Source organism: Fistularia commersonii, chromosome 2 (assembly GCF_037954325.1).
Source record: "Fistularia commersonii isolate RoL2024-O1a breed Wild chromosome 2, RoL_Fcom_v1.0, whole genome shotgun sequence".
Taxonomy (NCBI): domain Eukaryota; kingdom Metazoa; phylum Chordata; class Actinopteri; order Syngnathiformes; family Fistulariidae; genus Fistularia; species Fistularia commersonii.
This window is the reverse complement of record NC_141285.1, coordinates 19,217,762-19,237,745: the sequence shown is the minus strand read 5'-3', so window position 1 is coordinate 19,237,745 and position 19,984 is coordinate 19,217,762. Positions and strand designations below refer to the sequence as shown.

The 19,984-nt window shown below is 39.4% G+C and overlaps 2 protein-coding genes across 3 annotated transcripts; one reads left to right on the top strand and one right to left on the bottom strand.

Annotated features, from left to right (window-relative positions):
- Positions 1 to 398: 398 nt before the first annotated feature.
- On the top strand, positions 399 to 12,539 carry cog2 (component of oligomeric golgi complex 2). The gene is made up of 18 exons (XM_086171821.1): positions 399 to 549; positions 894 to 1,055; positions 2,684 to 2,749; positions 2,845 to 2,925; positions 4,111 to 4,214; positions 4,343 to 4,451; positions 4,859 to 5,038; positions 5,149 to 5,273; positions 5,357 to 5,483; positions 5,632 to 5,771; positions 7,132 to 7,193; positions 7,280 to 7,431; positions 7,513 to 7,698; positions 8,350 to 8,422; positions 8,886 to 9,028; positions 9,671 to 9,810; positions 10,038 to 10,221; positions 11,072 to 12,539. Exons 1-18 carry the CDS (start codon positions 493 to 495, stop codon positions 11,192 to 11,194), a joined length of 2,214 nt encoding a protein of 737 aa, XP_086027947.1. The 5' UTR covers positions 399 to 492; the 3' UTR covers positions 11,195 to 12,539.
- On the bottom strand, positions 12,472 to 16,983 carry agt (angiotensinogen). Of its 2 annotated transcripts, none has more exons than XM_086171822.1 (7): positions 16,715 to 16,983; positions 14,875 to 15,322; positions 14,414 to 14,780; positions 14,118 to 14,242; positions 13,878 to 14,026; positions 13,241 to 13,397; positions 12,472 to 13,141 (listed from the first exon to the last, which is right to left on the bottom strand). In XM_086171822.1, the coding sequence occupies exons 2-7, from the start codon at positions 15,289 to 15,291 to the stop codon at positions 12,965 to 12,967; spliced, it is 1,392 nt and encodes a 463-aa protein (XP_086027948.1). In that variant the 5' UTR covers positions 15,292 to 15,322; positions 16,715 to 16,983; the 3' UTR covers positions 12,472 to 12,964. The 2 variants fall into 2 exon arrangements, with proteins under 2 accessions (XP_086027948.1, XP_086027949.1); XM_086171823.1 differs by lacking the exon at positions 16,715 to 16,983 and adding an exon at positions 16,165 to 16,186.
- Positions 16,984 to 19,984: the final 3,001 nt, after the last annotated feature.

Sequence of the window (19,984 nt, the reverse complement as noted above, 5' to 3'; positions counted from 1 at the left end):
ATTTGTCAATGGAGTAACGTGATTTGTATTGAATATATTAAAACGTTAATTTTTTTTGACAGCGATGTTTAATGCATAGGATTAACATCAAATTTCATTCTATCAAGAAGAGGAATACATATTCATGATTTTATTTGTCAGTGGAGTAACGTGATTTGTATTGAATATATAAAAATGTAAAAAAAATATGAAAATGTACAGATATATTTAATATATATGTTTAAAAATACATTTATTTGAATATACAAAAAATCATGAAATAATTTCGGTTTGTAGGAATATGGCTGTAATTTTCTGTTATTTAAACGCGACTGTCCCCAATGCCTCGCTGTAGTTACTAGTTTCTGCCGTTACTGTCGCTGTTGTAAACTTTGACCTTTGAGCGATTCTTCTTCGCTGGTGCGTGCCATGTTTGCGGAAGTGGAGCCGCTAATGTAAAGAGCGACCTCGTAATTCTGTTGTCCGTATACTAGTTTAGCCTTACAGTTCAAAATGAATTTACCAACGGGACCCGAGTCTTTATGTTTCGACAAGGATGTGTTTATGAAGGTGAGTAACAATTTGCGTTTCCAGAAAGGATAATATATGTTTGTTTTCCGCTTATTTAATAGCGTTTGCGCTTGTGAGTTGACGCTGGGAGTGGGTTTGGCAGGTGTAGATGCTCCTTTTTCCATCTCAGATATTAAAGCTACTTCATCCATTTCACTCAGCACGTTGATCTTAAGCGAGTGTATTCGTATCATTAGGTTCAACTTGGAGGATAAAATCATCATGTCCTAGAAGTTCATTTTAAGTGTTCCCCCAGTGATTGCGTTTTTAGTGGGGTTTGAAAGAGCAACAGTAATCTCAATTGGTCTTTATGCTTTGTTTGTTGATTGTTTGTATTTCTACAGGATGACTTTGACGTCGATCAGTTTGTGGCGGAGTGTCGAAAGCAGGTGCAGCTGGAGGAGATGAGGGAGGACCTGGAGCTTTACTACAAACTGCTCAAAACGGCTATGGTGGAACTCATCAACAAAGACTATGCCGACTTTGTTAACCTTTCTACCAACCTGGTTAGTGGTTATGGATGTGCTTTCTATAGCATGTAATCCTGATTTTTATAAGGCATTGTGTTAGTATGGTGTTTAAAAGTTTCATGAAACCTACATTGTGGACTGACCAAATGAATCAAATTATTTTGTTCATAAAACTTTTTCATTTGTTGTGAAGATCATGGATAGATTGACAAACCTCACTTGTCAGTCTAGATGTCATTCCCTCTCTCTCTTTCTCTCTCTCTGTACATATACATACTGCATATACACTATATGGCCAACAGTATTCTCACCTGCCTTGACTCGCATATGAACTTAGGTGACATCCCATTCCTAATCCATGGGGTTCAATATGGTATTGGTCTACCCTTTGCGGCTATAACAGCTTCAACTCTTTTGGAAAGGCTGTCCACAAGGTTCAGGAGTGTGTTTGAGAATTTTTGACCATTCTTCTTGAAGCGCATTTGCGAGGTTATGCATTGATGTTGGACGAGAAGGCCTGGCTCTCAGTCTCTGCTCGATTTAATCTCAAAGGTGTTCTGTCAGGTTGAGGTCAGGTATTTGTGCAGGCCAGTCGAGTTCATCCACACCAGACTCTGTCATCCATATCTTTATGGACCTTGCTTTGTGCACTGATCCACAGTTGTGTTGGAAAAGGAAGGGCTGCTCTAGAGTCCAGTGGAGGTGAGCATCCGATGCTTTGCATTGCACTTGGTGATGTGTGGCTAGTCTATGAAACTCTGCGCACTGTTCTTGAGCTAATCTGAAAGCCACATGAAGTTCTGAGGTCTGTAGCGATTGACTCTGCAGAAAGATAGCGACCTCTTCGCACTATGCGCTTCAGTATCCGCGGACTCTGCTCCTTCAGTTTACTTGGCCTATCACTTTGTGTCTGAGTTGCTGTCATTATACAGTTGCTGTTATTGGAGTATTTAGGAGTGAGGACATTTCATGACTGGATTTGTTGCACAGGTGGCATTCTATCACAGTTCCATACTGGAATTCACTGAGCTCCTGAGAGCGACCCATTCTTTCACAAATGTTTGTAAAAACAGCCTGCATGCCTAGTTGTTTGACTTTATACACCTATGGCCATGGAAATGATTGGAACACCTGATTCCGATCGTTTGGATGGGTGATCAAATACTTTGGCCATATAGCGTATATTAAACTAACATGTATTCTCTCACCTATCCATCCACCATTCATACAAGATATGCATTTATGTATGTTTTCAATGGTCGATTGATGAACCATGGGAGAATAGCGATGACTGCAGAAGACAGGTAAAAATATGCTTCAGAACAACGTGGAAAAGGAAAACAATAAACACAATGCAAACATATAAGTTAAAGTGATTAAAAAAAAACACAACAAATGTGCAACCGAGTTAGAATGAACAATCTTATATTTAACAGTATTTCCAATCTGTAATGATAGTTGTCTTTCCATATTATTTTAATCTTTCTTTTGTTTTCAAATACCATTTTTATGCTTCGATCTCAAAAGACAACACCATTGGTTTGGCTCTAAATATGCACTCTAATGAATGAAAAATAAATAAATGATACTCAAGAGCCTCGTTGTTTCCAAGGACTATTAGATTCTACACCCTTTCTAATGTGTGGCCCTGCATGTTTTCTCAGGTGGGGATGGACAAGGCCCTCAATCAGCTCTCCGTGCCCCTGGGCCAGTTACGAGAGGAGGTCATGGTATGTGCTCGGATCAAGTACTCTTGCTGTGACACAGCTGCGTTTAATTCCTTTCACAGGTTTCATTCATGTCAGTGGCTTTTATTCTGTTCCAGAGCCTCCGGTCTTGTGTGAGCGAGGTGATTCTGGCAATAGATGGTCAGCTGTCCAAGCAAGAGGATTTGCAGAAAAAGAAGGTTAGAGCCCTGTATAATTTTATCATTACATCTATGTTATGACCATCTCCACAATGCTCACTGCCATTGAGCAGACATGTCAAACTTATGGCTCCCAGGTTACGTCTGACACGTGATACTAACTACGGTACATCTGACCCGCAAGATATATCATATGTCTCTTATTAATGTGCCGCCAGAAGACCATATTCACACCACTTGTACCACAAATCCTACAAAGCACTGCAATGTTTGTAGCGAAAGTGTATGTGTGAACCCTTTCCTCCGTGCTATTATAATGTCACGCTTACTGGTCGTCTGTAAATACATGGATCAGTGCCTATCCAGTGATATTTAAGCTAGCTGCCCCCAGAAAATGGCCAAACAGAAATTTTTGATTTTGAAAACATGGAGCGGTGGGGGAGGTGTTACATGTGGGAGGCAGAGTAATGGTTTGTTGACAAGGAAGACAAACTGATGCATTTTGTTTGTCAAGCTAATGTGGCTATAATTAAAATTGTTATATAAGATGGCATTATGGAATGAAACATCATGACAAGTATGACAAACTGGACACACAGCGGAGCCTGCAGAAGATAAGAGTTTCAGTAGAACCAGATATCATGGCAGAATATATTTACAAAAGCAAAGACACAAAGTCAAGTTGATATGAAAGCCAGTTTTATAATGGCAGAAGTGACAAATCCATGATAAATGTTACAACCTCTTGTGCTCTGACAAATAGTAACCATTCCTACACTTAAGCCTAAGCAGAAATACTTTTGCTGATCTGATGTGTGAGTCTGACACTGATTTTGGAGCAATTTTGATGGAAATGGGAAAAGACTTTATTGTAGAACTTAGCCCCAAACATTGATTATGCAGGCAAGAAGGCAAATTCATTGAGCTTGTTCAGTGGTCTTCTAATGTGATTTCTTATGAGTTTTTTTGGTAAATCCTTGGTTCCTTATGGACAAGTTTTGGTAAAATTAAAACATTAAGTTCACTTTTTTAGTTTGATTGAAAAAAAAAGATAAGCAATGATTGATTAAAAAACAACAGCTTCCAGACTGTGATCCGTATCTGAATTCAGATTGCACTCTAAATTTAATTTAGTGTTGCAGATAACATTAAATTATAGTATTCCTATGATATACAATAATTTGTCCGATGTTGTTTACAAATTCTGATCACACCCTCTCCCAGGTTTGTGTTATGAGGCTGATCCAGGTTGTCCGCTCAGTGGAGAAGATTGAGAAAATTCTTCACTCACAGAATTCCAAGGAGTCAAACTCTCTTGAAATCAGCAGGTAGGGAGGGAAGCCTCTGGGATTTGTTGATAGATTGCAATTCTGGTTGACTGTGGGCAGATGTATGCGTTGGGATATTTTTCAATGCATATGAGCCTGTTAATTGACACCTGTTTGTCTGTTTGCAGCCCGTTGTTAGCTGGCCAGATCTTGGAAAGAATAGCCACAGAATTCAACCAGCTGCAGTTTCATGCCATTCAAAGCAAAGGCATGCCCCTCCTGGATAAAGTCAGACCGGTAAGTGCGAAGGAGTCAATTCAGTCACAAAGTACATCAAACAACAATGAATCAATAGTCTCTCACTTAGTATATCAGTTTGACTGCTTGGTCTTCTGTCAATCCAATGAGGTTGTAATGATCTATAACAGTATCTGTTTAAGTCATAGGGAACATTTAAAGACAGTCTAGGTGTGTTTTTTTCCTCCAGTTGTTCTGCACAGCTCATATAGTTTTTCAATTGATCTTTGGGTTAATTGTTTTTTCCATCCACGATTTACTCAGTCTGCATTTTTCCTTGAAGTTGCACATCATTCTTAACACTGATTTACATGCGTGCGTGCGTGTGTGTGTGTGTGCGTGTGTGCGTGCGTGCGTGCGTGCGTGCGCGTGTGTGTGTGTGTGTGTTTTCTTATGCATTCTGCCAGCGTATTGCAGGCATCACTTCCATGCTGCAGCAATCTCTCGAGGGGCTTCTGATTGAAGGTCTGCAGACATCTAACATGGATATGGTGCGTCACTGCCTAAGAACATATGCAACCATTGACAAGACTCGAGATGCAGAGGCACTGGTTGGACAGGTGTTGGTCAAACCTTACATGGACCAGGTAAACATGAGGCTGCTAATGTGAGAGGCCCTTAAATAGATTTAAAACAACATCCTGCTCTGATCTGATTTTGCATTTTAAGATTTCCTTTTTTTTGTTCTTTTTTAAAGGTAATTGTGGAAGAATCTGTTAAGTCCACTCCAAATGGTCTTCAGTTAATGTATTCCAGACTGTTGGAGTTTGTTCCTCATCACTGTCAACTTCTTAAAGAGGTGACTGGAGGAACAATATCAAGGTATAGATATTTAATGGGGTAGAGCATAAATCAGGCCGTCTTAAAACCATTAACTCTTTGATTGTTTTGCCTTTTCCCCTCAGTGACAAAGCTGATATTGTGCCGGGCTACGATTTCCTGGTCAACTCTGTGTGGCCCGAGATAATAAAAGGAATAGAGGAAAGGCTGGCTTATCTCTTCAATCCCGGAAACCCAGACATATTCTATGAGGTACAGACACACTAACACAGCGGGTGCTGGTGCCATCACTTTGTAATTTTTTTTTTGATTTTGTACCCTGTCGCTTAATTGTCATTTGTATTTCATATATGTTTTTTTTTTTTAATGTCTTTTTTTCTTGTTGTCAAATCTATTCTAGCATTACAGCTTGAGTATGGAATTTGTACGGAGATTTGAGCGCCAGTGCAGCTCACAGGCCAGCGTGAAGAGGCTGAGAGTCCATCCTTCCTATGTCAGCTTCCACAACAAGTGGAATCTGCCTGTCTACTTTCAACTACGGTGCATATTTCCTTAACTCAATACTCTTCTGTAGGGCTTGATAATATGATGATGTATAAGCAATAGTCTCTCACAATGAAACCATATCTTAGATAGTTAAGAATGCTTATTATAAAATAATCCATTTTTAAAGACAAGAATAAATATTAGATACATTTTTTTTATTTGCTTTTATTTGCTCTTCACTTATTTTCCACTTATTGACGTGATTATTTTAAGTGTACCAGACAGTGGTGAGACCAGCGATGCTGTATGGCCTAGAAACAGTTCCAATGACGAAAAGACAGGAGGCAGAACTAGATTGCAGAGATGACAATGCAAAGGTTCTCTTTGGGAGTGACCAAGATGGATAGGATCAGGAAGAAGACTTAATTATTTTAAGATCATTGATGATGCATCCTCACAAAAACACATTGGCACAAATAACCCTTAAGGCAATGAAATAAATTCACCTAAACTCACAATACCTTCTCAGTAAGATTCAGCAAAAAAATAGAAAAGTCTGATGTAGTGATTTCTAGTTATAATGAAAAATGACTTTTCCAATGTAGATTATGCACATTTTTTTTCTTTAAAATTCTGATGCAAGGCCAGAAGGGAGATTTTAATTTTTTTTTATGTGACACGATAGCACAAGTAAGACTGTATTTTGTTCACTGGCTAGATGGCTCGAGTCACCAGGTAACACATTGAGGTTCATTGTTCTTCTCAAGAACATATCAATTCTGTAAATTTTCAATTTGGTTATATCACCTTGCCCAGTAATTGAATTGAAAGACCCTCGAGGTAATTTGTTTCCTACAATGACCTTCTCAAGACAGAAAAATGTCTTGTTTTACTTTTTAAATCCATCATTTTGCATTGGAGTGCACATGTTTCGAGTTCAAACCTGGGTAAATGTCATCGGAAATGTGTGAAGTTAGAATCTCTGCACAGCATGTTTTTTTTTTTTTTTTTGGAGCTATTAGCAAAACTGCTTATGGGTGTGAGAAACTTCCAAGTAGCTGCAGTACCCTATATTAATTACATGAACGTGACCCTGAAATTGAAAAGTGTGACTGTTGATCTACAGTGAGGAGGTGGACACCATGTTGGCTACTGTTTGTTAACCTCTTGCTGCACCTACAAACATACACACATGCACATTGTAAAGTACACATTGCACAGATTCATCAGTGCATGACAAGGCAAAGATTAGGGCCCCTGTCCAGATTTCGCAACATGGACCTGCATACTGCAGTCTTTTTGGAAAGTCCCAAATTTCCACTCAGCACAGTGTTCCACGTCTATGTTCCAGCTGATGCAAGAAATTGTCTGATAACCTATTGATTGTTTCTTCCTCTGTTCTGAATGTGTCTAGGTACAAGGAAATAGCAGGAAGTCTGGAAAATGCCATTAGTGATGGATTAGTGGCCGCAACAGGTATAACATTTTGCTTAATGAACACACACATGCAGACACTTGTACTTTTTTTACCAGTAACACTTGGTGTTTGTGTTCATGTTCAGCTGGAAGTGTGTACCACCTGCAGGTGTCTGTAGTTTTGTGGTCCTGCCTAGTGAAGTGTTGGGCTGATAAGGTCTACCTGTCACCTCTGGCCCATCGCTTCTGGAAGCTCACACTGCAGCTCTACTCACGTTACGCCAAGTTTCTTGATGAGGTAAACTAATAGCGGCTGCTTTAGTTGCTGTATTCTTTTCCTTGTTTCTCCATGTGCCCCTATTTTTTTTTCTTTTTACAGACGCTGACCAAAACCACATCCACCGAGGTGACAAAAGAGCCCACAAGGCCTCTGCCAAGTTCAGCCTCATCCACCTCAAGCAGAACATCGCTGGAAGAGACAGGCAGCGAGAGTGGGAGTCCTGCTTCGCTTTCAACCAAACAGCTTGTCCATATCGCTGCAGACATCCAAAAGCTACAGGAACAGGTCTGGCTTCTGCTTATTATATGTATGGTGGATGTAGACATTTTCAGTGTTCTTTAAAGACCTGGACCTTAAAAATTGATTCAGAAAATTTACCTTAAACCATGTAGAATCAAATAAATGACCCCAAGACATTGTGTAAATGTTTCCTAATAAAAACTTGAAATAAACAAGTCAGCTGATGAATGCTTTGGACTGAAATGATAAAATATTTGCTGAAAGACTAGGTTAAAAAAATTCATGCAAATAATTAAGACATTATTTATGAATCAGTTTGAAAATTACAGAGAAATTCAGAAAGTAGAGACAAATCTGCGAATAAACTATTGATGACTTGTAAAAAACCTTGAAAAGAAAATCTAGAAGTAATTTTTTTGGGCTATTGATGTGTTGAAGTGCATTTGAGTACAGCAGCTATACAGAATTTGATAGATGTGATTAACATCAATATTTTCTTGCGTCTTGTGTTCCTGTTTTTTTCCACCTGCTGAAAATTAAAGTTCATCCCAAGGGATAATAAAGACGATAGCATGGCTGAGCCAAGAATGAATGATATACAGTTAGAAAGTGCTGCTCCCTGGAACTTGTATGGCGCATTCCTTGATTCATCAGCTAACGGTTTGAATCGAGCCACCTTTATTTTTGTTGTGACAGCTACCAGAGTTGTCAGAAATCGTCAGGCAGCGGCTGGATGCCATCGGATTCAAAAACTTTGCAATTGTGGAAGGTAAGGGAACTACTATTTTCTACTCCACTTGCGCTGTCCACTTAACCAGAAACCAAATTCATGGTATCGAATCTTCCATCTTTGCAAGGTTTAGTCCAGGCAGCATGATCTCTTACAAACAAATATTCTTAACATTGCTTATAATGTAGGCATTTGATGGAATTGACAGTAATGCCAAAGTAACATTATGATGCTGATCCTCTTGGGTTCCTGTTTGGGCAATACGCTCATTACCTCTTTAGACTGAAGCCTGGCTGTTCTAGATATTTATTCTGCTCGATAACTGGAATTTTATGCTCACAGTTTTGATACACAGTAAGGGGGTGAGCGGGTAGCCCGCTCATAAATGCCAGTGTTTGCTGACTTTTATGTAAATAGTAAAAATACCCAACAGGCCAGAATGATCTATCAGCAGAAAGATAAATATTTCCATTCCTTAACCCTGTGTTTTCCTTGTTTTCAGACGCTTTTGCCGACTCCAAAGCCTTTTTATCCAGCAGCATTCCCGCTCTGAATGCCCGAATGACCCAGCATTTGACTGAACGCTGCTGTCGCTTCCTAAAGAGTGCCTCTGAGGTTCCCCGGCTCTATCGCAGAACTAATAAGGTCACATTTCTACAGAAAAACATTGTCCGTCGTTATGCACTCTTTCTTGGAACAGACCTGGCACCATGTTACTTTAAACACAACATGTGCTGGACTGTTCCATGCATTCTGGTGAAACTCTCTGCTGGCCAAGAGCCGCATTGTGTTAATCCTGTACTATTTGGTAGCCTTGCAGACTATCTGCTGGATGTAGTGAGCCATTATTGCGGACTCAATTATGTAGAAACACAGATGCTGCATTGTGATTGTAAGCTTTATATTCATACCATATATATATATATATTGAGTTACACAAAATATAAAAGAATATTGAGAGTTAAGTCGTAAATCTTTTGTCAGCTGTTCAAAAGTATGAAATACGACCCTAGCATAAATAAAACCGAACTGAGATAAAACTTGACAAAATCAGGAAAGGCAGATTTTTAAGTTGTCATTTAAGGAAAGCCTCGACTCGTCTGCCATTGCAGTTTTGCTCGGAGCAGCTTTGTGCCTATATTTACACAGGCGTTGTGCAGACGCGCCCATGTCCTCACAACGATCACACCCTTATCTCAAATTACAGACAACAAAAATGTTTTCAATGTAAGCAGACATAGAGTACTGCAGAAACAACTCACAGTGGCTTGTGTCCTCCCTGGACAGGATCTGCCTGTGCGTCCATCAGCGTACATGGACAACGCCTTACGTCCTTTGCATCAGTTGCTGACCGACTCAACAGATCTGGTCACGCCCTCTACGGCGCAAAAATGGCTACAAGTTGCACTTTCTGATTGCACACAGAGGTGAGTGACAGACATGCACTCGTAAATAAATACTACAACTGATAGAATATTTATCATTTAGTAGGCTGGTATTCTCATATTATGAGCATGTCCATGATGAGATAAAGAGGCAACAAGACCTGCTCTGTTTTGCACATGCAATTTGCCTGCATATGTACCCGGCATACTATAATAAACTCCTATAATATTTACCTGAATAAAATTTGATATCCCTGCCTTGTCCTCAGGTACTATGAGACCATTTCGGAGGTTCTGAGCTCAGTGAGGAAGATGGAGGAAAGTCTGAAGCGTCTGAAGCAGGCCAGGAAAGGTGCGTCCACAACGTCCACGGCAGGGACAAACGGTGGACCGACTGATGACAGCAAGATCCGCCTACAACTGGCCCTCGACGTGGAATACCTAGGGGACCAGGTACGACCTATACAGACATACACACATGTACAAGTAAATGCAGTCACAAAAACCCTTACCTTTTTGGTATAGTATTTGAATTTTCAAATTCTCAGCACGATAAAATCAAGACAAGCATTTAGAGCCCTATCATTTAGATTCTCAGATAAAAATCAAAAGGCTCATTCATGCTTTTGTAGTCTCTGAACTATCTAGTCTATTCTTTAAAATTGATTAATCACGAGACTTTTTGGGTACAGCAGTGTCATAAATGAATCAGGGAAACTGCATCAGTACTGATTTTAACAGGGCAGAGCGTCATACATTTGGTTGTAAATTCTTTCTATAACAGATTGTTGTATCTTTTTTTTGTAAATTGTTTTTGTTGTATTTTTACACTTTGTGTGACAAACAAATATCACTTGGAGGAAAAAAAAACAGCATATATCACCTAAGTCATCTGGGGCCGAATGAAGAGTGAAGTACAAAAAAAGACCGTTTTAAACATTTTATAAATACTTCAATCACAAGGATATATTTGAAAAGTCAGACCCCTGATGCTGTGTCATTTTTCTTATGCGGCTGAGCACTGGCTTCAGTGCTTTTTGCAAGCATTTATATAAAAGCAGAATTATACTAATCCTCATAATGAGGTGACTCACCCCACTCATACTAAAGCAGATCTCATGTTGGCAATTGGTCAAAGGTGCTCTTTTTTCCATATCAGCCTACCCCTCCATCAGTTCTTGAAACAATTTCCAATATTAATGATTTGATTTTTTTTTTTTTTGACAACCTTTATTTGTTATATACGAGATGACTGTGACTTGCGTGTGATTATTGTATCTTGCACACTTCTGTACTGCTACAGATCCAGAAGATGGGTCTTCAGCCGCGTGACATCGCCATGTTCTCCACACTGATGGACCTGGTAAAAGAGGCCAGAGAGCTCGCGGAGCAAAGCCAGTCGAAAGTTGATCCCCTCGGTCACTGAAACCCATGAACGTGCTGCACTCATCCGACATTCGCGAAGGAAAGTTGTCCAAACCCAAGGTGTAGTTTGATTTACGATAATCAGATTTCTATGAACGTGGGACACGATGCTGATGCACTACAGAGATTGTTGTTCAGCATCTTACTCAAAAAACATCTCCTTTTATTACTGACTTTTACAGTCATTGCACAAACCTCTGACTTCACTGACACCACTGACCGTCCGCGAGAAAGATGTGATGTGATATGATGAAGTTTTTGATAGAGGTGTGAAGTGTCGGAGCACAGAATGTGCTGTCTGGAGAGGATTGGATGGGATTGGATGTGCTAACATGGACTTTACTTAGTATTCTGCTGGTGATATCATCGCTCTATGCAAACTACTGTACTGATCATAATGTGGGGGTTAGAAAACTGAAAAAGCAATAGTTCAAATCTAAGTTGTGACATTGAGAGAATGTCAGTTGAAGGATATTTGTGAGTTTTTTTTTTCCACTACCCGGTGATGGTTTTATTACAAATAAAGTAAGTAACACTTGTGAAAATCATAATGTCATATTTGTTGTAATATATTTCTCATACTACCTTGGAATCAATGAATATCTGGAGATGTAAATTCTAACGTCGGGTTTTTAAAAACGCACCATATTTTGTTTGTCCTTTTTGGACCTTTCCAAATATACTGGCTCCTGGGAAACTTGAAAATCCTGGAAACAAATTTGTCACCTTCCAACTTTTGGCAAAATGTCACAAACTAGTCATAAAGCGTAATCAACATGGTGTTATTGAAAAGTTTCCTATTTTAGAGTTTCTCAAAACAAATGGTGAAGATTCATTTGAGAGTTTAAGTTGTTTGCGGATGTAAGTATTTTAAATAGTTCAACAGAAATGTCAAGCATAAAACATGGAAAGCAGTGAGCTGTTTATATTAAGTGCATGACCAGTGGCAAAGTAAATGAATAACATGGGTGAAAAACCATTGGGTTCGGGTCTCACACCTTATTACAAATAACCCTCTATGCCCTCTGTATTTATTTATTTATTTTTATCTTATATTTTTGTGTGTATAGGCCAACATTTTCCTGATTTTGAAATATTTCGTTTTTTATACCAAATCACTAATCTGACCCGGATATCAAAGTGTTTTCAATCCTTTCATTTTGCCTTTTTAGTGAATAGTTCATGTGGGAAACAGATCAAATATTCCATGAGTGTACACCTTGTACACGGTATACCCGAATGATCGGGCTTCTTGTTACGCTGTTAGAGACTTGTTCGAAAGTTTTAAATGTTTTATTTCTGTTCAATAATTGTAACAAAACAAAAATAAACTCTTTAGTTACAATATACAGGGCATCGGTTATTCATTATACAGACTCGAGGTTCCTAGACCTACTCTAGCCAAAAATACTATACAGAGCTCTGCTATCATAAATTTTACAGAAAAATGAAATTAGACTTGCAACAGGTTTCTTACAGTAACATGTTTTTTTTTTATAAATACTGAGAAAAGAGATACAATGATAATTCCAACAGTTTGAGCTTGTCTTACAATCAACATGCTGGTGAAAGAAAATAATACTGTTTATTAACTGAAAGATCCTCCATTGGTAAGGTCATACTAAATATCTAGTTGAATGGAACAAGAAGATCTGAATAAAGGATTGTTTTGCAGGTTAACAGAACATAAAGCTGTTGTCATTCAAGAAACTGAGTGGCAACTTAGAATTGATAGTATTCCATTTTTTGTTAGATTGAAATACTTTCTACCTTAAAGTGTGGGATTAGTGACTTTACCCAGTAGGAGAATGGCATTTGAATTCTCTTCTATGAGAGAGAAGAAGAAAGGCCGGTTGATGGAGAGTGACTGGGCGGTGCCAGCTTCCTGCATCTTGTCCTGAGGCTCAATCCCTTCTTCTGACATCTCAAATGATGCTTTGCTGACCACCTGAGGGTGGGATGTGGGCAATTTAAGATTATGTGAGGATGGAAACAACCACAGTGTTTTTTTTTTTTTTTTGATAATTCCGCCACCCAGCACACTTACCTGATCTATAGTGAAGGGTTCGGTGTTGCTAAGTTGGCTGAACTCAGCCTGGGAGCCCAATAGTCTGGTCTCTACTTCTAGATCCATTTTGGTCAGCAGATCCCGCATGTTAGTCGCAGAGGACAAGGAGAACCTCGGTAGAGACAGCTCCAGCTCACTGGGGGGACAGGAAGCGATTAGCTTTTGATATTTGAACCCTGCCATCTGTGTAGATTTAATCAATTGAAATACCTTAATTTTAACTGTTTTTAAAATTTGATTTTTCAATTTACCATTCAATGTGACCTCATATTTTGGCCCAAAAACATAATCTGTGATATCTGAAACAGTTTGATATTAAACACGCTCTCTCGAAATATATATATATATATATATATATATATATATATATATATATATATATATATATATATATACACAAACACACACATTTATATATATATGTACATATATGTGTATTTGTGTGTGTGTGTGTGTTTACAAACACATACGTTTATGTATGTGTGTATAAGTGTGTTTATATGTATGTTCATATATATGTGTGTGTGTGTGTATATATATATATTTATTTATTTATATAAACATATATATCTGTATGTGTATATGTATAAACAGATAGCTGATAAATATTGCTTACACTTCCTGGAGGCTCTTGTACCAGGCAGACATGGCACCAGTGATCAGTGTGAGCTCAATGTTGTGGATGCTGACCCCCTCATGAGGAAGGACCAGCAGGAGGGAGCATCGATTGCTCAGAGACAGTTTCACAACCGTGCACTGTCTCACCTGTGAAGTGACAAAAAAAAAAAAAAATTCACAAAAACTTCCAACTTCTTCCACTTTGTTCCAAATCTGCAATTTCTAGCAATGATCTGACCGTGTCGTTCAGGTAGTGGTACCGGCCAGTGTGGGTCATCAGTGGAGCCATCACTGTGATGGTTTCATCTACGTAAAACTCCTGCATGGAGATTCTCTCTGGTTGGAAGGCCATCCTCCAGCTGCCTAAACAGAAGACACAAAATGCGAGATGATGTTGTAAGTAGATCAAGAAATTTATGAGCTAAAGTTTTATGTTGACTGCTATGTGTTACGTTTGTTTAAACCTTATATGTAATATATTCTGTGTGCGAGAAAAAAAAAAAAACACCGCACAGAAAACAGGAAAAGACCAACCTTGGAATGTGAAGGAGCTGATAAACAGGAGGTTGGCACTCGAGTTCAGGTTTTTGAAGATGCTCTTCAACTTCCCACCTGACGTCTTCTCCACAAATTCATTCACCAGCTGCTCAGCCTCCTCTGGTTTGGAGAAATCCACACCCCGGATGTACGAGGCGTCCGAGAAATCCTGCGTGCCTTGGATAAAGTCTGTGGATAGCTGCGTGTCCAGCGGCGTGAAGGCCCAGACTTGCGTCGATATCTCGTCTTTTGGTCCGTCGTCAAGCACGGAGTATATGCTCTGCAGGGTCTCGAGCACTTTGTGTCCTTCCACCAATGAGACGCAATCTTCCCGGTCGGTGCTGCTGCTCAGGCCAAGGAGACTCTACAATGATGGAGAAAATTGACCAAGAAAAAAATTTGGATTATTGAATATACTTTACTTTTGACAAAATGTTTTATCATTGCAGTAAATGGACCTGGAATGGGGCTGCCGTCCTCTTGGAGGCCCCAATGAGAAAGGTGACAAGGGATCCGTAGGTGTTGACTGGTGAAAGGAGGGAGTTGGTGCCGGGCTGATGGCTGCTCATAATCTGGTACATTCTCACACCCAGGGAGTTGAGCAGCTCTGCCAGAACTACAGTTTTATCCGTGATGTTCTGTCTCTGTCCGTTGTGGCCGGATGGATCTCTGGCATCCGGCGTCAGGATATTGGGATCGAGGGCCACAGTGGGAAGAGTCACCAGAGGCCTCGATGGTGGGGTCTGTAGATTCTCACATTTGGCATTCTTGAAGGCGAACAGACTGAAGGGATGAACGTAGACGCGGTTGGCGTCGCCCCCGCAGAGGTAACAGCTCAGTAAGAGGAGCGCAGGAAGGGACCTCAAGCTTGGCATTCTGTTAGCAATCACCTCAAAACAACGCTCTCTGCGGAGGAAAAACAAATTTAATTAAAAATTTAACACTGTTGGTTCGTGACTGTTGAGCAAGTGAAGTTTACATCGACATTAGTGTGTCTTTTCCCAGAAATCTGGCTAGATCTGGTTTTTTGCGTCTCTAAAGAGGATTGGCCCGCAGGAGCGTTGGACATAGAACAGCGTGTCAGTGACTGATTGATTTCTCTTTGTGTGTCCTTTCTCCTACTGGTCATTGAATGAGAACAGGCGGTAACCTCGGCGGGAGAGGTCGCATATATAATGAAGTGCATCTGCGGGTGTTTGGATGTGTTCGCCTTCCAAAACGGGACAGGGTTTCATGCTCATTGTGAGCGCGGATAGTCGTTCAGTAAAAGCGCCTGTCGGATTGGCGACTTGAATTTATGATGCCCAAATGCATTCACTGTAAATGCCCAACTTTTCCTTGAAGTTAAACACAAAGCGGCTCTTATGCACACATTGGCTGGGTTGTTTGGCGCCAGGGTTGTGTAACTCACTGTGTACAGTTCAAACATAAATACCTATAAATTCATTAATACATTTTTGAGTGAAACCAGTGATCTTCTTGAGTATTGGTGCCTTTTCAAATGTTTTTCTCAACAGTAGAAATGGTTGCTAAAAATACAAATTTTATCAAAATTGTATTTATGAACTATATTGTATAATTTTTGCCCTAAAAACTAAAAAAAAAAAAAAAATCTGAATCTTAATGCACTTCTCTCTCATCAGTATACTGAAACACTAAAAATGAATCCATAAAAGTCAAACACTTAATTGACAAATGCCATCAGTTCATTTGTCAGTGTTGGTAAAAATATCAAATAAAGTACTTACTGGATTTACTTTGTAACACTTCAAGTCCCTAAAGTGGCACCAAGCTGATAATATAGAAATATCTACGCCCCTAATGCATCGCCTTCTTTTTTATGATCCAACATGATCAAAGCATCCATACACTGATTTAAATAATTTTCCGATTGACAGATGCTTTTAAGAGGTAAACTATTGGGTCGTGATCTCATGCAAAAGAGGGACTTTATCCTTTGTGTTGTTCGTGCAGAAACATGGACCGATGGACTCATGGAAACGAACAAACATTACATTGTCCTATTTGGACATGCAGCATAGGACATGGCCTTGGTTTCTGATCAATAGAACCCATGTGCTCAAACAATTTTATACATCATAATAATGCACGTGATGACTTATTTTTTTAATCTATACCATCCCCCATAAAAATCACAAACACAGTTCACCTCTAATGGCTTAACAATCCCCCACAAGGTGTGACACACGCTCAAATCATCATGACAAAAAGTATAGAGTAGTCATCTGTGATGAGTAAGTGAAGCTCAATCTGAAAAGCAATGAGATATTTACTTACATGCACGGTGTGTGTGTGTGTGTGTCTGCTGCTGCTGCTGCCTCTGCCGTTCCTCAATGTTGTGCTAAGTGGGACCCCGACTCCTCTGTCCCTCTCTTTAAAACAGGCAGCCAGCCAGCGAGCTCCCTTTCTGGTTACTGATTAACCAAATCAGCATTGACTCAGGGGCTTCTGGTACCATGATTCATAGCTTGTACTGACGAGATAAATAGATCTGATAAAAAGAGGAAAAAGACCACCTAATGTCCCCCCATCTCCCCCCCCTGCATGTTGACTTTGGGAGGACTGATGTAAGCATGTCCTGGAGGGGGTGAAAGGAGCGCTCATCCTCCACAAAGTAAAGAGGTCAGGGGGCTGCCAGAGGGCCGGCTCTGTTTGTGGTTCAAACTCTCTGTTCAAACTGACTCAGTGAAATGTCGTCACTGTGTGATGAAGATTCTTATTTGCATTGAAGAGGGATGGCGTTCTTGGTTAAATACACAGGTTTTTTTTTTGTTTATTTATTTTCTTTGTTATTTGGTCACCTTTTGATTCAAAAAGGTCTATGTTTTTTCCTCCCAGTATTCTTCCTATGAGATCAAGTCATTCCCAAGTTCCACTGTCAGACTATATGGGTATTTCATATCAATTTTAATCAATTAATGCATAAAAGTGTGCATGCAATGTTTAGAAAACACAAATGATGGCAAATTATGTATATGAATGACATTGTATGAATATTAATTTAATTATTTCAAGGCCACAAAATTAATTTAAAGTGCATAGTTGATTTTTCTTTTTGTGCTCTTCCTCTCCCATGTTTTGTCCCTCGGTTGCCTGGAGGATAGAGAGAAAAAACAAAAAACAAAAGGCAAGGCGGGCAACCAGGGTTGAGCGGAGAGAGGAAAGAAACTGGGGTATTTTTCCATAAAGTTTTAAGTGATTCCATGATGAAATTAGAAAAAGAATAAAAAGTAAGATCTTCCATCTGACTTGCATACAAATAGTTTCTGTATAGTTTGAACCCAGATTGTATTGAAACAGACTGATCTTTAAACGTTGAAAGCAGGTTGGCAACTGACTCCCTCCGGGCTCCCTCTTCTACGCATGGCTTGCATACAGAGTGAATGAGTTTATTCTTTATTTCTTTCACTGAGTCGGCTGCCGCAGCCAAAGGGGGCAGTGTCGGACTCAATAAATATTCATCTCAATCAAACAATTAGTCATTGTATTTACTTTACAGTGATGAAAGAATTTAGAAATATAAGACTCCTGATTGATTAATTGCTTGAAGTATCATATTGATGTATGCTATGTACTATTTTTTTTTTTTTTTGATGAATGAATTTATGAAGGGTAACATAATATCTAATGCATGTATCCATGTATGATCTGCCTTTGTGTTACATTCAAAATGAAGCTGTAAAACCTATAGATGAGTCACTGTGGGAAGTGAGCAAGTGCCCTCCGTTTGGACTTTATCAGGAAGTAAATTAATAGACTGGTGTAGTTATTGCTGGCTAAACATCCGGGAATCTAACGCAAGCAGCTGATTCAACAACAGGGTCGATGAGATTGTGTTATCCTGAAGAGAGCACTGAGTCAACCCACATTCATTTGGAACCAATGTTTTCTAAATACTGTTACATTCATAGCATGATATAATGGAAGCTGTTTTGATTAACATATATTTAAAGATGTCAATTGACAGAAAATTATTGTATCCTATTCAATCCAATGCAACCTGTTAATTCTGAAGCTCGGCAAGGTCAGCTTTTTTATTTCAAGAGAATGCAGAAGGTTTTTTTAAAGCAGTGCAATAAATATTTTTAAATGTTTAGAAAACTTGTAATATGCACTATATGGCCAAAAGTATTTGCTAACCCATCCAAATAATCAGAATCAGGTGTTCCAACCACTGCCATGGCCACAGATGTAAAAAATTAAACACCTAGGCATGCAGACTGTTTTTTTAAACAAACATTTTTGAAAGAATGGGTCGCTCTCAGGAGCACAGTGAATTCCAGTGTGGAACTGTAATAGGCTGTATCATAAGAACATGGAAGTGTTTGGGAACAACAAAAACTCAGCCACAAAGTGGTGGGCCACGAAAACTGACGGAGCGAGGTATGCGGATGCTGAGGCGCATTGTGCGAAGAGGTCGCCAACTTTCTACAGACCTCCAACCTTTATGCAGCTTTCAAAGTAGCTCAAAAACAGTGCGCAGAGTTTTATAGAATGGGTTTCCATGGCAAAGCAGTTGCATCCAAGCTGCGCATCACCAAATGCAATGCAAAGCGTCGGATGCACGCTGTCACTGGACTCTAGAGCAGTGGAGACGCATCTCTGGAGTGATGAATCGTGCTTCTCTATCTGGCAATCTGATGGACAAGTCTAGATTTGGCGGCTGCCAGAAGAACAGTTTTTGTCTGACTGAATTGTGCCAAGTGTGAAGTTTGGTGGAGGGGGGATTATGGTGTGAGGTTGCTTTTCAGGAACTGGGCTTGGCCCCTTAGTTGCAATAAAAGGAACTCTTAAAGCTTCAAGATACCAAGGCATCTTTTGCAATTCCAGGCTCCCAACTTTGTGGGAACAGTTTGAAGCTGGACCCTCCCTATCCAACATGACAGTGCAAAGCAAGATCCATAAACACTTGGATGAAAGAGTCTGGTGTGGATGAACTTGACTGGTCTGCACAAAGTCCTGAACTCAATCTGATAGAACACCTTTGGGATGAATTCCAGCGTAGAGTGAGAGCCAGGCCTTCTCATCCAACCTAAATGTGTGACCTCACAAATGTGCTTCTGGAAGAATGGTCAAAAATTCCCATAAACACACTCCTAAACCTTGTGGACAGCCTTCCCAGAAGAGTTGAAACTCTTATAGCTGCAAAGGGTGGACCACCACCATATTGAACCCTATGGATTAGGAATGGGATGTCACCTAAATTCATATGCGAGTCAAGCCAGGTGAGCGAAATCTTTTGTCCATATAGTGTATGTAATATATTATATTTATATATATAACATAATAGTAATATATATGTGTTTGCTATAGATTCATATTCAATTTTGTATACTTTATGTGCTTTCAGTTAGTTATAGCGTCAGTATGCTGTATTTGGTGATGAAATTCAACAATATCAAATTATCAATAATAAAAGAAAAATGCCAACTATGCTAAAAAAATAAAATAAAGGAAAATATTTAACACAGGCAGTAATAGCATAGTGATGACACCTAAGTGGGTTCTGGAATCCCCAATAGGCTTTAACTTAACCAAATACTTGAA

Excerpts from the sequence above, each read along its gene's own strand:
- cog2 (XM_086171821.1), top strand. The coding sequence starts at position 493 with ATGAATTTACCAACGGGACCCGAGTCTTTATGTTTCGACAAGGATGTG. Across the intron at positions 550-893 it reads ACAAGGATGTGTTTATGAAG|GATGACTTTGACGTCGATCA; the intron begins GTGAGTAACAAT and ends GTATTTCTACAG. Across the intron at positions 4,452-4,858 it reads TCCTGGATAAAGTCAGACCG|CGTATTGCAGGCATCACTTC; the intron begins GTAAGTGCGAAG and ends GCATTCTGCCAG.
- agt (XM_086171822.1), bottom strand. The coding sequence starts at position 15,291 with ATGCCAAGCTTGAGGTCCCTTCCTGCGCTCCTCTTACTGAGCTGTTAC. Across the intron at positions 14,243-14,413 it reads CAGCTCCTTCACATTCCAAG|GCAGCTGGAGGATGGCCTTC; the intron begins GTTGGTCTTTTC and ends TCTTCTGTTTAG. Across the intron at positions 13,142-13,240 it reads AACCCTTCACTATAGATCAG|GTGGTCAGCAAAGCATCATT; the intron begins GTAAGTGTGCTG and ends TCCCACCCTCAG.